The following is a 16701-nucleotide window of genomic DNA, read 5'->3' on the forward strand; positions in this document are numbered from 1 at the left end:
CCACATTCCTAAAACAATAAACCTCCACAAACAAAATCACATTCATTCACAAACCTACATACAAAGTCGTGATTTGTAACGCTGCTGAAAATAGAATTTGTTGTGTGAGTTCCTGGTTTTTCGGTACCCGAGGGATCAGAAAACCAGGAGCGAGTCTCTGTTTTTTTTTTTACCTGAGAGAGGTCGGCTTTGGCCATGTGGTAGGTCAAAAATCTGATCCAATAAAGGCACTCCTCATCTCCTGAGGTCGGGGGGCCGAGTCTGTAGTGCTGCTGGTACTGATGGACCACCTTAGAGTGAAGGCTCTGGAGTGAACGCACCCACCGTTAAGAGAGAAATAATACGTGACAACATTGCATCATATTAATGTACATACATATCATTTATTCATTTACTTATTTATTGCAATTTCTATTTCATTTATCTTTTTATATTTTTAACATAAAACTGACATTTGCACTGGTTATTGTTATTGCGTATTGTTTGTCTGTCTTTTACGTGATGGCACTTTAAGGTTTTAGCTTTAATTTCCTTGTACTGCTGCACAATGACAAATAAATTCTGATTCTGATATGAATTTTTAATATACCGGTGTATTTGATTACCGGAACATTTTCAACGTAGCGCTTCTAAGCTCGCATGGTGCAACTGCGTCACTGTGAGGCGTGGTTGAGATGAAGCGGCAGAAGAATTGGGCCAAAACAGGACCAGACGTCCCTGATTTCTGGGGGACAGTTCCCGTTTTGGATGACCTGTCCCCCGGCTAAAGCTGTCCCTGAAAGTGTCCCCAATTTTAGCTTAATGTGAATAAGAAAAAAAAAATGTTGAACCCAGACTACAATTATTACGGTAGTCGGTCACGCTGCTATTGACATTACAGACATAGCAGTTTAAATATGTTGAAATATCAATAAATATTTATTTTAATAATTGTCCCTGTTTAATCTTGATAATATTTAATTCTCTTTTTATCTGTAAATGTCCCTGGATTTCCACATCAGCAGGAAGCGCAAACATGGGGCCGTGCAAACCTGTTTTACTACTAGTGTGGGATTATTTTACAATATTTACTCATCAAAACAGAAAAAATAGTCCATCCTCAGTCAATCTACTGCATTAATTCCTCTATCAACCAGTAGATGTTGTCAACACGTGAAAAAATAAGTAGATACCGTGATACTGTCATACCACCCAGCCCTAATTAATTTTTTTTTTAATTACACCAGTGATAATTATACTATAGCTGCAGAAAATCAACCATCACAGCCTCTCGCTTGAACTGGAAGTTGAACTCTTCTACCAGACTGACCTCGAGCTGGGTGCGGTTCTGCTCCACCAGGAAGTCCAGCTGGAGGTCATGAAGGTAGTACAGGTACGGTTTGTTGTGACTGTCCACAAAAAGCAGAGACTTATTGACAAACTCCTCAAGAATGTCCTCCACCTCCTCCGGCTCCAGGTCCCACAGAACGGAGAGCACCTGGAGGAGGAAATAACATTATGAGTAATGGCAGTGGACGAGTATTGTGTAACTCTGGCCTGTTACTGGCATCGTTACGGGTAGATTACGTCATGCACAGATAGGTAGGTAGATAAGGTAAGAAGAATAAGGTAAGGTAAGGTAACCATGACACTTGAGCAAGAATAGAGTTTAAAAAAAAGAGTTATAATTTAATATAACTTGTGTCGTGCGGCCAAACCTTAGCAGGGATTTTGACGTCCTTCTCGATCACAGTAAAGTCCTTGTAGAGCTCCCGGTGCTCGTCAGGTAGGACCTCGATACTCGCAGACATGGCCTGGTCCAGGGCGTCGTAGTCGTACGACGATGACTTCCTAATACGCTTGAACTGCTTCTGCTGCAGCTGGCGGAGGTAGTACTGCCACCGGTTGGGCTTCTCTTTGAGCAGAGCCCCGATCAGAGACACCACCAAAGGGGAGCCTGACGCAGGGCACGAAGAAGCAGGAAACGTGTCAAAAAAAACTAATTAAATTACGGGTTGTGTAATAGTTTGTGCCATTTTACACACCTTTACATTCTCTGACAATGCTGCGAGCTTCCTCAGGAAGTCCGTGGGGTTTCATGTTAGTGTACAGAGCAAGGATCTCCAGTCCTTTCGTGTCGTCCAGACCGCTCTCCACTTCCACCTCATGTTTAGCACCTACAACATGAAACACATCTTGTTGTGAAAATAACCTAATAATAGAGGGTTTTATATAGTAAAGTCTGCATGTTTGTGTTGGTCAGGGTGAAGACGAGGACACGTACCACTAACAGTATCAACAAGGCTTCTATTTCTGGTTGTCAGTATTATCCGGCAGTGGATATCGAACGCCTTCAGCACTGTACTGTCCCAGATGTCATCTAGAATCAGCAGAGATCTAAAAACAACCCCAAAAGAAACCGACAGACAAGGAACAACATGTTTACCACAGCACCTGGCAACCGTTAATAGCGAGATAAATATGGTGCATATTGGGGTGGTGGTTAGCCACAGTCAGTGCTAACCCCCACCCCACTGCGCTGCCCCTTCCTGCACATTTCTTTGTTTAGTAACCTCGGGTATCTGTGGAGCATGAGAAACCGCAGGCGCTCCTTTGCCTCATCCAGGGAGTTGGGGGTCCGGCACTGGGAATCCAGGCTCTGCTCCAGACGAAAGCACAGCGACTGGATCTTTACCAGCAGGTCTGGCTTGTCCAGCTGGCCGATGGACAGCCAGTGGACGCCATTAGGAAAGCACTCTGGAGAAAGAGACACGGAGAGGTAAAAAAGAAATCAACAGGCGACGCTAAATATTTAAGAGATAATTAAGTGTTTGCATCGATTCATGCGCTACAATCATTGTAGGATGATTTGAATCTTATCCGTTTCCGAGGAATTTGATTGTTTTGAAATAACCGCACTGACGTCAAATGTTATTCACCTTCTATGAGTGAGCGGTCTCTGACAGCCTCGGCAGCAAGCACAGACTTGCCCGAGCCAGCCATTCCAAAGATGGTAACCCAGCCGCCGTCTTTCTGGAGCCGGTAAAGCTTCTCTCTGATCCGATTCACCAACTCGGGTCTGTTGACGAACACCACAGGCCTCTGAGGCACTCCACCTTCACTAAGCACCGTCTGGACTGTTAAACAAACCAGGAAGAGATTGACCGGTGGTGAATGTGTGCAGAACCATTAACACGCAAACAAAAAAAAAAGTATGTCAGGTAAGTGAACTGAGAAGAAAATAAATAGTTTACAAGATTGTCAAGGGATATAGTAAATAAAACTGCACCCACACAACAAGCAGCCTCTGCACATTTTTCTTCAACACTCATGGACTCCCACGCACTGAAAACACAATGTTCCAAACCTCCATTTACTTCACCCACGACTCCCCACCACTCACCATAAGATGCACAGCTATCAGAGGCGACCTTGGGGTCAAATGAGCTGCGTGGTAAGTCACCGTGGAGCAGACTGGCCAGGTCGTCGTATGCCTCTTTGATCAGGGCGTTGTAGAACGAGATGTAGGCACGGTTGTCCTTCCTCAGCAAGAGCTCCAGCAGGGCCACAGCCTGCTCCTTCCTGGTGGACTGGAGGAAGAAATGCGAGATATGGAGATTGTGCTGCTCAAATATGAGGTAGTGAAATAATTCCATTGTTTGCCATATCTATTCCGGAGAAAATACACAACACGCCTTAGCTTGAATTGTGATTTGAGTTCGATATATTCGCCTGCAGATTTTATACAGTGATATTAGATCAGGATGTAGAGAATAAGGAGGCCAGGTCAACACCTTGGGCTTTTTCCTGTTTGTTCTCTTAATGATGTCATAATGTTGTGGCTGATCAGTCTATAATACAATATAAACATTGTATATTTTATAGTTGGGGAAGTCAAGATGCACCATTTTGATCTGACACATCTCCTGACTGGGGAAATAGCAAACTCACCCAGCTCACTGAGAACATCCACAGCACGTAAAGAAAATTGACAAATGATAAATGCAAAGGCGCAAACGCCCACCTGAGTCTTGACCTTCTCCTCCTCATCCACAGTGATCACGCCATCACTGATCATGTGGTCCATCAGGTAGGTGGGCTTGATGTCCTCCTCCAGCTTGTGGCGAAAGCGCAGCAGGCAGCTCCGCGGCCCTTCCTCCAGCGCCATCCCTGCACGCTCCAACCATGCACGGCCTTGCCGAACTGCAACCAATGGAAAAACGATGGCTTAATTCAATTTAATGAACTGCACGTGGATCTGATCTGTGGGTAGATCTGTGGGCCACAAGCCAAAAGCGGTCCACCACAGGATGTTAACTGGGTCGCAGGCAAAGTGCAGAAATTACACAGACATTGCACTTGTTTTTCTTCAGAGACATATGGTTGTTCATTATATGCTTCATTAAATTTAAACTCTTTCATAATGAACTTCTTTGCACTAATACAAAGGGAAACATTCGTAGTTTTCGTTATTTATAGATTAATTAGAATGAGTTTGACAATTAGTTAGTTATTAGCTTAACAACTGAACTTAATTGAACATAATAATTTAGCTTAACAATAGTTTAGCTTAAATAATAGTCACTGATGATTAATACGCATTATACAAAGAGGAAGCAGAACCGTTTACATAAATAATACAAAAAGCAGGAAGAAGAAGCAAAATAAAGCGAGTTGTGAGCTTTTCGCTGAAGCAAAAGTTCACACAGTTCATTAGCAACACATTTATTCCAGTATAATGAGCTTCTGACAGCTCTACCGCGCCTGTCAGTTAATGAAAAAATGACTTGATATACCCCAATGACAGCTCTCGTCGTTTCCTCTTATCTTGTTCACACTCGGCTGACCCAAATACCTCCTGTCAACACACGTCCCAAGTTCACTCACTTAGACTTGACAAGAAAAACCCGAACAAAGAAAGTCCCCGCCAACGGACACTTACGAATGGCTTCTTCCGTTTAACGAAGAAGGTATCTGTTGAATTGTACTCGGCTGTCAGGTGAAGTCAGACTTTAAAGAAAAGAGGGAGATAAACGACTTCCAATTCCCTTTACTCCCTGTCCGTTACTACTACACGCCCAATTGCCAAACTTCCTGATTCTCAACAAAAACAAAAAAAAGTAGCCAATGGCGTGGCGAGATCAAAAACCACGTGACTGATGACCTCATCCACTTGACTAATGTGTATCCAGGCAAACTGATGGTGCATTCAAACGCCGCTATGTCACGTCGTAAATATAAGATTAAGCTGATTTAAAAACGAATTCTCTGCGCTTATACAATCGAAAGACTAAAATATATCCACATATATCTTCACGAGAATGTATTCTCTCGACAACCAAGATTAATTTTAAACTGAAGAGCTCTTATGCGCTGTTGTAAGTGATAAATAACGTTAAATACCATTAACATTTTTTCTTATCAAACATAGTAATTGGTATTTTTTAAAATGTGTGCTGAATCTTCATCTTAAGTCAAAACACTCCCTCAGCCCTTGACAGCTGTTACATATTGGGTCTCTGTTAGTTTGAAATGAGAAAAAAAAATCCAATTTGTATGTTTGATGCCTAAATTTCAGACTGGAAGCAAATGTAACAGTATTGCCTAGTGACAGCCAGAGATGAGGGCATGTTGTTTATTCCACAGTACAGTGTGTTGCACTGATAATGCTATAAGCAGCCATGAATAGATTAATCGTATAATACTATGGAAATTTACGTTTGTTGTCAACCTGCAAAGCAAGGTGTAAATTTAAAAAATAATATGTAATAATAATAATAGTATAGTAATAGTAATAATATGTAATATAATAATAATAATAATAATGATATAGTAATAATATGTCCACCTAACATACACATCATTTACAACAATTAGTAAAAGGGTGAAAGAGGAATTTAATTTCATTAACTTTGCATTTTAAAACATTATGTTCATTCTTATCAATTCGAGGGTTATTTAATATTTGTAAATTATAATTTTGGGGAATTCTATTATCAATTTACCACCACACCTCACACTTTTCTTTTTGAAGTTTTATTATATTAACTGTGGTACAGAAGAAAACAAAAACAACTTCCCACTTTTTCAAGTAAACTACTTTTCTTTGTGCATTTAACGGTCCGCTGGAAATTTCGGAAGCGAAATTCGCTTTCGATTTCAGCACCTTTCGTTTCCCGACGTGTTCCAAGAGCCAACGCAGCAATACTGTGAAAAAAAAAAAATAAATGACAGTACCGCGAAATGTAACAAGCATAGCAATTAAAATCAATACAGCTAGTACTCAACTGGCAGATAATAAGTACATAACATACAACGGATAGTGACAAATATTACTCAAGTAAAACTAAAAAAAAAAAAAAATCCACACATGCAAACAAGTTTCTCCGAGACATCAAAACGCAGAACGGATTACAAATAATACGGAAGGTTTAGTTCTCAGGCTGGAAAAATAACAGGAACTACAATGAGGACAAAGGGCTCTCTCGTGTTTTACATTAACGTCCTGAAATGTGGCACTTGCTATTTAATGAACTACAGTTATAATATATACTGATAAACAACTTGTTATATGTAAAGAATCTGAAATGCTACTCTTCTAAATATATAAGCTTCTTCCTCTGATGTATAAAGATGGCTGTATGTATTACAAATACTTAAGTTTTTGCCTTTTTTTGTTTCTCTTATTTGCCCACAACATTAAAAATGAGTTTATCAAATGGGGTGTCACTATTTAGGATTGGAAATGGATCATTTTAACACTGGGTTTCTGGTTATCAGCCATGACAGTGTTGCAAAAAACATGTGCACGTAGGGATATGTATGTAAAGCTTGTTTTGTCAAATCAAAACTAAACTGGGTTCAAAAATAGATCTGTTCCGCTAGTAATTAGTAAAACATGCAGCAAGTCCAGAATTAGTTTGTTTCGCTTTTGACACATGTGTAATTCCCCAAACATATCAGCTGAGCTTTTCGCTGGTATTGTATTCACCTCGTGAGGCCTTCTGCATGTTTGTGTGTGTGTCTTAGTCATGGGCGGTTGTGAATACTACTAGAAGGTTATTATGTGTTCGTCTGGCTGCCTGCTTGGGGACAAACTGGTTCAGGTCCTTTGTCTCAAAATGCCACTAATCGTTGCAGGCGTTCGCTGGTATCAGAAGGGTGTGGACGCTTTGTCGTCATGGCTGGTGAGATCCATATTTTAGAGCATTTATCGCAAAAGATGTAGGTCACATTAAATGCATCCCACTAGTTCCTCCTTTCTTTGTATTATAATCACCGGTTTGACAGTGTTTTAATATTCTCCCCTACAGCTTCAGCTTTTGCTAAATCTAATAGAAAAACAGACTTCTGTAGCTGCACGAGCCGTGTTTTGGTATTTAATTGGGGGCGACGGAGTTGTGAGCTCTGTCCTGAGGTGGGCCTGCCGCTGGTGGGCCGTCGCTGAACATCAGCTTCCTGATGATGTCCACGTAGAAAGGTCCATAGACAGTCTTGTTGTAGTTGACCAGGGAGACGAACTTCGATCCCATCGACACTAGTTCAGGCTTGATCGCAAGCAAGCCGGCGGGTACTTGTTCGAGTTTGTCCTGGGGTTTGGGGTGACTGAGGAGCGCCACGAAGTACTGCTGCACCCGGTCCTCTGCAGAGAAGAGGACGAGACAAGGTTTGAAAATTTGTGATTTCATTGATTTTTTTTGTTTGTTTGTTTTTCTATCTAACTCCATCTTACCAACTAGAGTTCGGATTGGATTGTCCTTCTGGGTGATGCTGCAGATCTGGCCCTTTAGGGTGGCCTGCAGCGCTGGGGTCAGTGCAGGGTAGTCTCTCTCCGTTAAAGACTTGTTGAGCTCACAGCAGATCTGAGCGCTGACGCCCTCTAGTGACTCTTCTAGGTTAAAGCTCCTACAAGCAGAGGGAGACATGGGTTCGCAAATTGAGTTCAAGTTTCAGGAAAACGCAATCACAGATGACCTGCGATAATAATCAGTCTGAATATGATTTAGGTGAAGATTAAACGGAAACTGACGGTGTGTGCATGCCATCCAAAAGCACGTTGATCATCCTCTTCAGCCGGTCAGAGAGCGCGGGCAGGCCCTGGATGGGTCCACCGATGGTGCTGAAGACAATGGAGAGCACCTCATTCACCGCCTGACACTGCTGGAGCTGCCTCTGAATGTCTCTCAGACGGTTTTCATCCGTCATCAAGGTCTGAAAGGAAAAAAGAAAAAGGTTGAAAGGTGTTCTGTGTGTTTGTTCTATGTTTAGCTTCAGTGTGTGGAAAATGCCTGCAGGTCATGTCAAGGCCTTTTGTGTTATCAGCCATCTGGGTGTCTGCTTGCGTCTACTTCACAGGTAATGGGAAAAGAAACAGACGTGTAATTACACTCTATTTATTAGAAATGCAGCACGTTACCTCAGGCAGGGGGCTCTTGGAGTAGTCCCATGTGAGGACGTGGAGAAAGGCAACATTGAGGACCTGTAAAGGCCCCGGCAGCGGCCGCTGTCCTTTCCCGTGACCGTTATTCTGTTCTGTGGGGGGGGCGGTGGCTGACAACAGCTCCTCCAGGGCCAACTTGATCCAGGAGGTGGTGTTGTCTAAAGCACCTGAGAACATTACACAGTAACTTAGGGGTAGAAGAAGCTCCAATTTTCCCTTTGACGCAATGTGATAAATACAGGCAATAGAAAATGGGGGTTTAATTTAGTAGATTCATTTATATTATTAAATGTATAGACACATAGATACATACATACATATATCAGGGTTCCTACACATCTGAAATTTCAAAATTCCATACTTTTTTCAGACCCTAATTTCCAGAATTCATGAAAAAAATAAATAAAAAATTAAAATTTATGGCATTTGAGGAAATAGTTGTGTATGATGTTTTTCATTATTCTGAAGATATATTGCTGTTACGTCACCAAATAACTTCCAGAAGATTAAAGCCAGGTAATATTGTGTGTATAATATTTATTCATGATATTTTTTCATAGACTAGTTTTTTCAGTTTCCATACATTTCCAGACCTGGAAATTTATTAAATCAAATTCCATAGTTCTCCATACTTGAGTGGGAACCCTGATATATGTATATATATTGTTCTAAATATCTCATATCCTACTGCAAATGTTGAGTTTGTATTTAAAGAACAATGCAATAATTTTAACAGAGGAAACAAGAGCACATGAAAAGCATTTTTTATACAAAAATATACAAAAACAGAATAAGTGTTAATTACTAAATTGAGGGAATTAAAGGAAATTCGAAACACAGATTAGCATCTAACATGAGCCAGCTTCAGATAAAGGCCTGTTATCTTAAAAACTGGGTCACTATTTAATAATGATAAAAATAAAAAATCTTAAATTATAAAAAGATTCTGTTTGTCCGCAACAAATCCCTCCCTGTATACGATTATAAAAGCCTTCTTGTTCACTCACTGGGAGTTTTGTCCAGGATGCTCTGAAACACTGCTCTCTCATACTCAACGCTGTGCCTCTGCAGCAACGGCCTGAGGTTTTCAATTGTAAAGTTGACAAAGTCTGCCTTCATCAGGTCCAGAACACGGAATATCTCCCTGGTGTGTGGAAATAACAAGCCGGCTGTGATTAACGGTTTACATATTTTCTCACACTGACAATAAAACACAATATGTGACAGAACTGTAACCGTTTTGAAAGACGTGGTCACCTGAAGAGTGTCACGATGTTGTCCGTGCTCTCCCGGAGCTTCTTGATTTCGTCGTCCCTCACCGGCGCACACATCTTGCCCATGGTGGAGATGATGTAGGAGGCGAGGCCCTGGATGTCCACGGCGTCGTTGTCGGCCTGTTGGCGTATCAGGTCCGTGTCCAGCACCTCCATGATCTGGGTCCTCATCCGATTAGCCCCCGGGTTAAGGAACGACAGCAAGATCTGTCCAGACAGGGAAAAGATTTCATTTAGGTTTTTTTATATATTCCAGAATCAAATAAAAAGAGGTGAATAATTTAAATGGGGATTCATAAGAAATAAATCATTGCGCACTGACCTCTCTGATCTCCTCCAGTAATCTAATGGCTTGTCCATACTCGGGCGGGTCATCGTTCAGCTCAGTCTCAAGGATGTCCCAGAAGGCCTTGTGCATGTTATCTCTAACTGCCTTCCATAAACTGAAATAAGACAAAGAGAAAAAGAGGACTGAGTTCAGCTGAGTAAACGTCTTTTAGGACATTCATAAAATACACATTGACTTGTGGCTTTCTTATCGAAAAATCTCCAAACACCAACTGTTCTGAGACACAGTGTACTTTGCTGTTTGTTTGCTAATGTCTCTTGCATGATTATCACTTAAAATAAATGATTTCTCCTTTCCCCAACACTCCCCGTCCTCGCGTGATCAGCTCAGGTCAGGTCAGGCTGAAGAAGTCAATAAATGCAGCAGAAACAAAGAAACTGTGTCTCTTTGCTCTGAAGTTTAATGAAGACTGAAATAAGCAAACAATTGTTTCTCTATATGCATACTATACTGTCTATAATGATGAACTAATTAAAGATAAGCACAACATTTTCATTAGGTTACATAGGATCTAGTTAGAAGAAACAAATTAAACTTTAACCCGCAGGCAAATTTAGGGACATTTTTGTCCATTTGGGCAAATTTTTCCTTTTTCATATGGCACATTTTTTTGTAAGAAAGTCTATATCTACACAAATTTTGAAATTATTAAATTAAATGTTGAGGAATTTAACCCTTTAAACACCAGTTTGATTACTTGAAGTCTCATAAATTTTACATAAAAAGACAAAAAACAACAAAAAAACATGAAAAATGTTGACCAAGATTATCTAAAATATTGACTTGATTGCACTATTACTTTTTGTGTAGCATCAGATTTAAAATTTACTAGTCTCTTGTAACCTTAGCGGGCATAAATGTCCCATTGACTTCCGTTATAACTACATTTTTTGATCTTTCAGCCATGGCACAATAAAAAATGTAGTTATAATGGAAGTCAATGGGACATTTTTGTCCGCTAAGGTTACAAGAGGTTAGTAAATTTTAAATCTGATGCTACACAAAAGCCAAATCAAATCAATATTTTAGACAATCTTCTGATATGAAAGAAATGCTCCAGCCACCGAACATTAGTTTTATGGAAAATAGCTAATTTTTCATGTTTTTGTTTCATTGACTTCAAGTAATCAAACTGGCATTCAAAGGGTTAAAATCCCTCAAAATGGTTGAATTTCTGGTAGTTCTGTAAAGTGCTGAAGTGGTTTAAGAGATTTATGCAGAAAAAAATCCTTAATCCGTTAAGTTTTTATAGCAGTTTTTGGACATGGACGTTTTTCCCACTAAGTTTAAAAGAGGTTAGTAAATTAAACAGATGACTAAAGGGGTTATAGACAGTGATGCTTTAGCAGTTATATTAGAAGTATATGTGCATCAGGTCCCTTTTTACTGTGTTAAACTGTGCATGTGTCTTATCAGTGCAGTTTGTTAGAGGTTGCAATGACTTTTGAAGTTGCTCTTGTCTTTAAATAGTCCGTCAGTCGCTCTTTATGTCTCCTCTTTCTCACATCGTTCTGAAAACTAACACAACAGTGTCAATCAGCAGTCTGCGTCTGCGAGCAGTACACAAAGACTCAGCATTATTCTTTAGTATCGTTCAGAGTTCAGAGACTGTAAACGTCTCTCACCGATCGCTAACATATTGCACATTTTAGGAAACGACTCTCTGGAAATGATTAATACGAGAGTGTGACCTTTCCTGGACAAAAGTTATTATCCTTCACTAGTGATCTACAGAACATGACTGAGACGTGAACAATGATTTTTTTCTTCATACCTATTCTGAGGTAGGTTGCGTGGCTCCAGGTGAAAACTTCGGTTCATGATGATTTCATGGGAGAGGCTGAGATTGAACAGGTCCTTCGCAGTGTCCATGACTTCATCAAGGGTTATGGTTTTAGGCGGGCTGGCTGTGGGAACACAAAATTACACAATTTTGAGAGGTTTAGAGGTTAATCTCTTGAAGTACAAAGTTAGTTAGAAATGTAACAACGGCTCTATGAATCCTCTGTCTCTGATGCTCCTAAAAAACACAGAGGGATTACAGTCTAAAAGAGGAAGCAACTGATGATGAGGACAAAAACAGTTTATCTTTGGTGTGGCTTTTATTATCTGGAGAGTGATGACAGAAGATAATGGACTGAGGGACTTATAATGTGTAGACATACTGTAAATTAATAGTGTTTGTAGAGACTACAGTTTACTGTCACTGCCATAAGGAGGAGACAAATGTTCCGAACTTTGTGACAGTGGTGAGGGTGTTTACATCCTAATGTGTTTGCAAGACAAAACACATGTTTTGGATAAAGTAAAGCAACCATAAATAGACAAACTGTGAGTCAGAGGACACTGGGTGAGCTTCTGCTGAGACCAGCGAAAACAATGAGGGGTCAAACTCACAGGAGGGTGTGCTGGAGCAGTCGCTGGTGAAGCTTTCGCGTGACGACTCCGGGTCGCTGCCCATGGTCATGCTGTTGCAGCGCTCTGACGACGACTCGGCGTCACTGCCTTGGTCCTCGCCGCTGGACGTGGACGTGGGACGCTCGTCGTTTAGAGGCATCTTGGACTAGAGCTGCACTCCAGACACTGTTGAAATTAGTCTGTCCAGAAAACGAAAAGGTTTTAATTTCCTTTTTTTTTTTTTAGCAGTAAAAGATTTTAGATTCTTTGACGAATCTAACAAAAACAAAAAAAAGTCATCCTACAAACAAGCTTTGAATGTGTTGCTGAAGCCTGATGTTTAATTTTGTGTGCCTTACAGCTCTATTGTTGTCCAAAACCAACTCACAAAGCACAAATAATGCTCATGTTTACAACGGCTCCGTCCTGAAACACGGACAGTCTGCAATTAATTGGAAAGGAAATCCCACATAAATAGGCTCTGTGAATAGTTTACCACAGTTTTACCTTGAGTTTACTGGAGCTTGTATGAGAACAATAAAAGAGTGTGCGGCTGCCAAAGCGAGTGTGTATTTTCCACCTCAGAAAAAAGCCTCTGTTGCCGGGGCAGTTAACAGAGTATAACAAAAACACTAGTCACACTCAGTATAACAGCTGGCAGGCTGGTCACCATGGAAACAGAGATAGTTGCCTTGTTGCAAAGAGTTTCAACATCATGTTATCCTCACTGAAGCATTTCAACTGGAAAAAAAAATTGGTGATTAAGGGCTTGTTTACTGCCGCCGCGGGGTCACGGTTCTATTCAGCGTCTTGACACAATTTCCACCTTAATAAAAGAACGTGGCCATTGATGATTAAAGGGACACTGTGTCCTTCTATTTGAGACCAATTGAGACCATCTCCAGGGCAACACAGGACAACAGAGGGCTTCTCAACGGTCACGAAGATCCTGTTACACCTGTTCCAGTCCACACCGACACATTAGCATAAGAGACAAAGGTACAGTCTGGGTGAAGGGATAAATCAAACTAACGTAACTAAATTAAAACAACACAACAGTGCCTGTTTAGCACAAAAAAAAAAAAAAGCAGGTTCTGCCTCATTGTACAACTTCCTAATATAGCGTACAGTACTGGCAGGACGGCCGGTGGGTGTTACTGCTCCTGGTCTCGGTTATCTGCTGCCAAAAGCGAACGCACACCCCTGGGGGCAGCTCTTGCAGTTTAAAGATAGCTCGACGGGGTGAGGAGGACGACAGGGGTGTGGGGAATGTGCGGCTCGTGTGCACCTCTGCTATGCGTCCGCAGCTCGTCCACTTACATCACATGCTAGACTTGACAGCTAGGTCAAAGCAACGCAGCGGGCTAATTTTCGACGGATTATCCAGGGCGATGGAAGGGGTGCAGTGTAGAAAACTGATTACGGATTAGCTGCGTCATCCGGTGCTTCATTATAAGAAAGCCTGTTTAAGCAGCAGGTAGAATGAAATGCTGCAGACGGATAATATAAAACCATGAAAGATGAAACCTTTCACATGTTTAGAAAAACATTTCATAATTTGAAAATCATTGCAGTGAGAGAGTATTAACTAGCCCTGATGTTTTCAATGTGTGTCGTGGAACCATATGTGTTAAGAAACAAGAGGAATGCATGGCTACACAAAGACAGATAGCAACGACTCCTGCAGGGACAAAGGCAGCCTTCTGAGATCCAGATATGACTGCAGTGCAATGTAAACAAAGCAAAAGCTCAGAGGGGCGGGGCTAACTACACGAGGCCTCTCCTGATAGGCTGCAGCTGCCTGTCTCTCACCCCTACATGGAAAATCTTTGGCTGCAGAGCCGTGCACATGGATAAAAAAACATCCACACACGCCTGAGTGGTGGGTACACGTGATCCCCAGCTACGGACCAAAACAAGTGCTCCGTGCACATTTAAAATAGGACATTTGAAATAAATACAAAAAAAATCGAAGAAAAGCCACATGCGTTACGCCCTTAAGACAGAACTAGATTGTAGCTGTCAAACTCATCAATGTTGTTGATAATGTGTCGCCTTCTTTGTTGTTGACCAAATACACTGTGGAATATAAAATATGCATTTAGCTGATTTCTCACTGCCGTTTTTCTTTGACATTAGCGTTGACACGACGTTTAGATCGAGTCTTTGAAGATTTTACCCTTATTTCCGCTCCACAACACGGCGACTCAAATAAGCCTAAAAGTTCCCAAAGGACCGAGTAACAACAATACACCATTAAAAAAACGCGTTTAATTAAAGCAACCTTTACCTCATTCAAGTCTCCAGAACTGGAGACTGACACTTTTAAATGGCTCAGCTCTGAAGTGGAAAACTCGACCGTGCTCCTCTTGATCTGTTTTGTTCCTCTGTTTAAAGGTCCTTTGGCTCCTTCTTCTTCTGTTTGTTTTTTTTTGTGGCAGTTGGCAAACGCCTTGTAGATGGATTGACGCCCCCTTCCGGATTGGAGCGTCGCGTCATCGGGCAATGTGTAAACTTCGGCGGAAACTACTATTATTATAGAATTCTATCATTGTTTACTGCTCCCGTCACAAATGTTCTTGAACATATTATGACTTATTTGTCTTTTCCGTCGTGCTGTGCTGTCCTTTTTGCTGTTTAAATGTTTAAATGTCCTCCTTTCACCCAGCTGGCTCGGAGAACTAGCAGGAGAAACCATTTCACACAAAAGGGGTGTTCAACTGTCAAAAAAACGCAAACGCGAGGTTTATGAGTAAATACTTTTTAAAAAGCGTATAATTATAAATTTTAGCTTTGAATTTGCTTTTAAACTCTGGATGTATATTTAACAAAATGCTCGTAGTTAGTCCGTAAACTTAATGTGACACAATAGTCCACATGTTTTTCACTCTTGGTTGTAGTGGTACGGTCTGTATTGCATGTTCTCACGTGGGAGGGTTTTGTTTATGGATGTCACTCCGGTCTGTCCTCAGTGTGTTGTGTTTGTTTAAAGACATTACGTGGACTTAACTTAGTTCAATAGCTACTACTACCAATCTGGTGGGCTAACAAATGCATAATAATAATAACAACAATAATAATAATAATAATAATAATAATAATAATAATAATAATAATAATAATAATAATAATAATAATACAGATTAAATTGTTAACACAGCAGCAAAAGAAACATCACATACAATACACATAGTTGCATCAATTACAGGCACACTATACTGTTTTAATATATTGTTCTACATCAGTGGTTCTTTTGTTCTGGCCCAAATCATTTTCAAAAACAACACAAAACATTTTCAACTGCTCAAATTTATTGATTTATTGAATAAAAACAGTGTGCAGTTTGTACCTGAGATAGTAGCATAGAGTATCACAGTATGTAAACACTCAAAAAACAAATGTAATGATAAACCAAAACAATGCTAGAGAGGGAACTATTCCCTTTTACACTCAAAAGGCTGCATTTGAATTAAAACCAGAACACTTCACTTCAGTACACTTCACTTTTTTTAGCACACTCAACAGTGCTTTCATGCACAAACACCAAATACAAAATGACTAATATTAACATAAAATGAAAACACTCAAACTATGTAGCTTAAGCTGAGAATCCTCACTTACTGAATCTCTTTCAGTCTTGTCTTATGACTATTTGCCACCCTTGGTTTCACCAAAACTTAACACAATGTGATGTAAGTTTATTATATTATATTTTTTCTCATATTTTTTGGCCCTGTTAGCCCATTATACCAGTCATCCCTGACTACTATTAACTATAACAAGTTATAGTCTTTCAGTAATGGCTATTTCAGATGCAGCAGCTAAGATATCTTTAATCTTTTATCTTCATCTTTAGGTTTTACATTAGAATTTACTCTGAATAAGTACGTGCACAAAGTCTTCTTGCAATGCAGTATATTCTGTACATGCTTACTCAACATTACTGTATGGTACTTTACCTTATTTGAGTGCACTGAGAGCAATGTGTAACTATAGTCAAATGCCTGTATGTGTGTGTCTGTTCATTTCAAAATAAAACTGAGTCTGATATGAATTCTGAGATATATATATAAGGTGTGTTTTAATTCCGATTTTCACATATATGCATACAGACACTTTTGTAAAGATTAATTTTACTTGATTGTAAGTGGTAGGACAGGCAACACAATTTAATTTATTTACAACACATCTTATGAACAAATGAAAACAATGATCTCTTTATATTTTGAAGAGTCAGGGATATGTGGTGAAAAACAGTTGGA

The 16701-nt window shown here is 40.3% G+C and overlaps 2 protein-coding genes across 3 annotated transcripts in view; both read right to left on the minus strand.

The window, feature by feature from the left end:
- The window catches only part of apaf1 (apoptotic peptidase activating factor 1), a 45050-nt gene extending 39976 nt beyond the window's left edge, over positions 1-5074 (minus strand). Inside the window, exons 1-11 of one of the 2 annotated variants that reach the window (XM_047575605.1) lie at positions 4922-5074; positions 4776-4837; positions 4004-4182; positions 3383-3569; positions 2919-3116; positions 2553-2736; positions 2264-2376; positions 2025-2156; positions 1698-1936; positions 1310-1477; positions 174-305 (exon numbers count right to left, since the gene is read on the minus strand). In XM_047575605.1, coding sequence (XP_047431561.1) covers positions 174-305; positions 1310-1477; positions 1698-1936; positions 2025-2156; positions 2264-2376; positions 2553-2736; positions 2919-3116; positions 3383-3569; positions 4004-4147 — 1497 coding nt within the window. In that variant the 5' untranslated portion in view covers positions 4148-4182; positions 4776-4837; positions 4922-5074. The remainder of the gene's footprint in view (positions 1-173; positions 306-1309; positions 1478-1697; positions 1937-2024; positions 2157-2263; positions 2377-2552; positions 2737-2918; positions 3117-3382; positions 3570-4003; positions 4183-4775; positions 4838-4921) is intronic. The other variant, XM_047575604.1, reaches the window with a different exon arrangement.
- Positions 5075-5999: 925 nt separating this feature from the next.
- Positions 6000-15065, minus strand: tcp11l2 (t-complex 11, testis-specific-like 2). Its single transcript, XM_047575609.1, has 10 exons — positions 14730-15065; positions 12440-12639; positions 11817-11949; positions 10016-10136; positions 9677-9900; positions 9427-9563; positions 8396-8586; positions 8009-8190; positions 7712-7884; positions 6000-7621 (listed from the first exon to the last, which is right to left on the minus strand). Exons 2-10 carry the CDS (start codon positions 12597-12599, stop codon positions 7359-7361), a joined length of 1584 nt encoding a protein of 527 aa, XP_047431565.1. The 5' UTR covers positions 12600-12639; positions 14730-15065; the 3' UTR covers positions 6000-7358.
- Positions 15066-16701: the final 1636 nt, after the last annotated feature.

The sequence above is a fragment of the Mugil cephalus genome, chromosome 22 (genome assembly GCF_022458985.1).
Source record: "Mugil cephalus isolate CIBA_MC_2020 chromosome 22, CIBA_Mcephalus_1.1, whole genome shotgun sequence".
Lineage (NCBI taxonomy): Eukaryota > Metazoa > Chordata > Actinopteri > Mugiliformes > Mugilidae > Mugil > Mugil cephalus.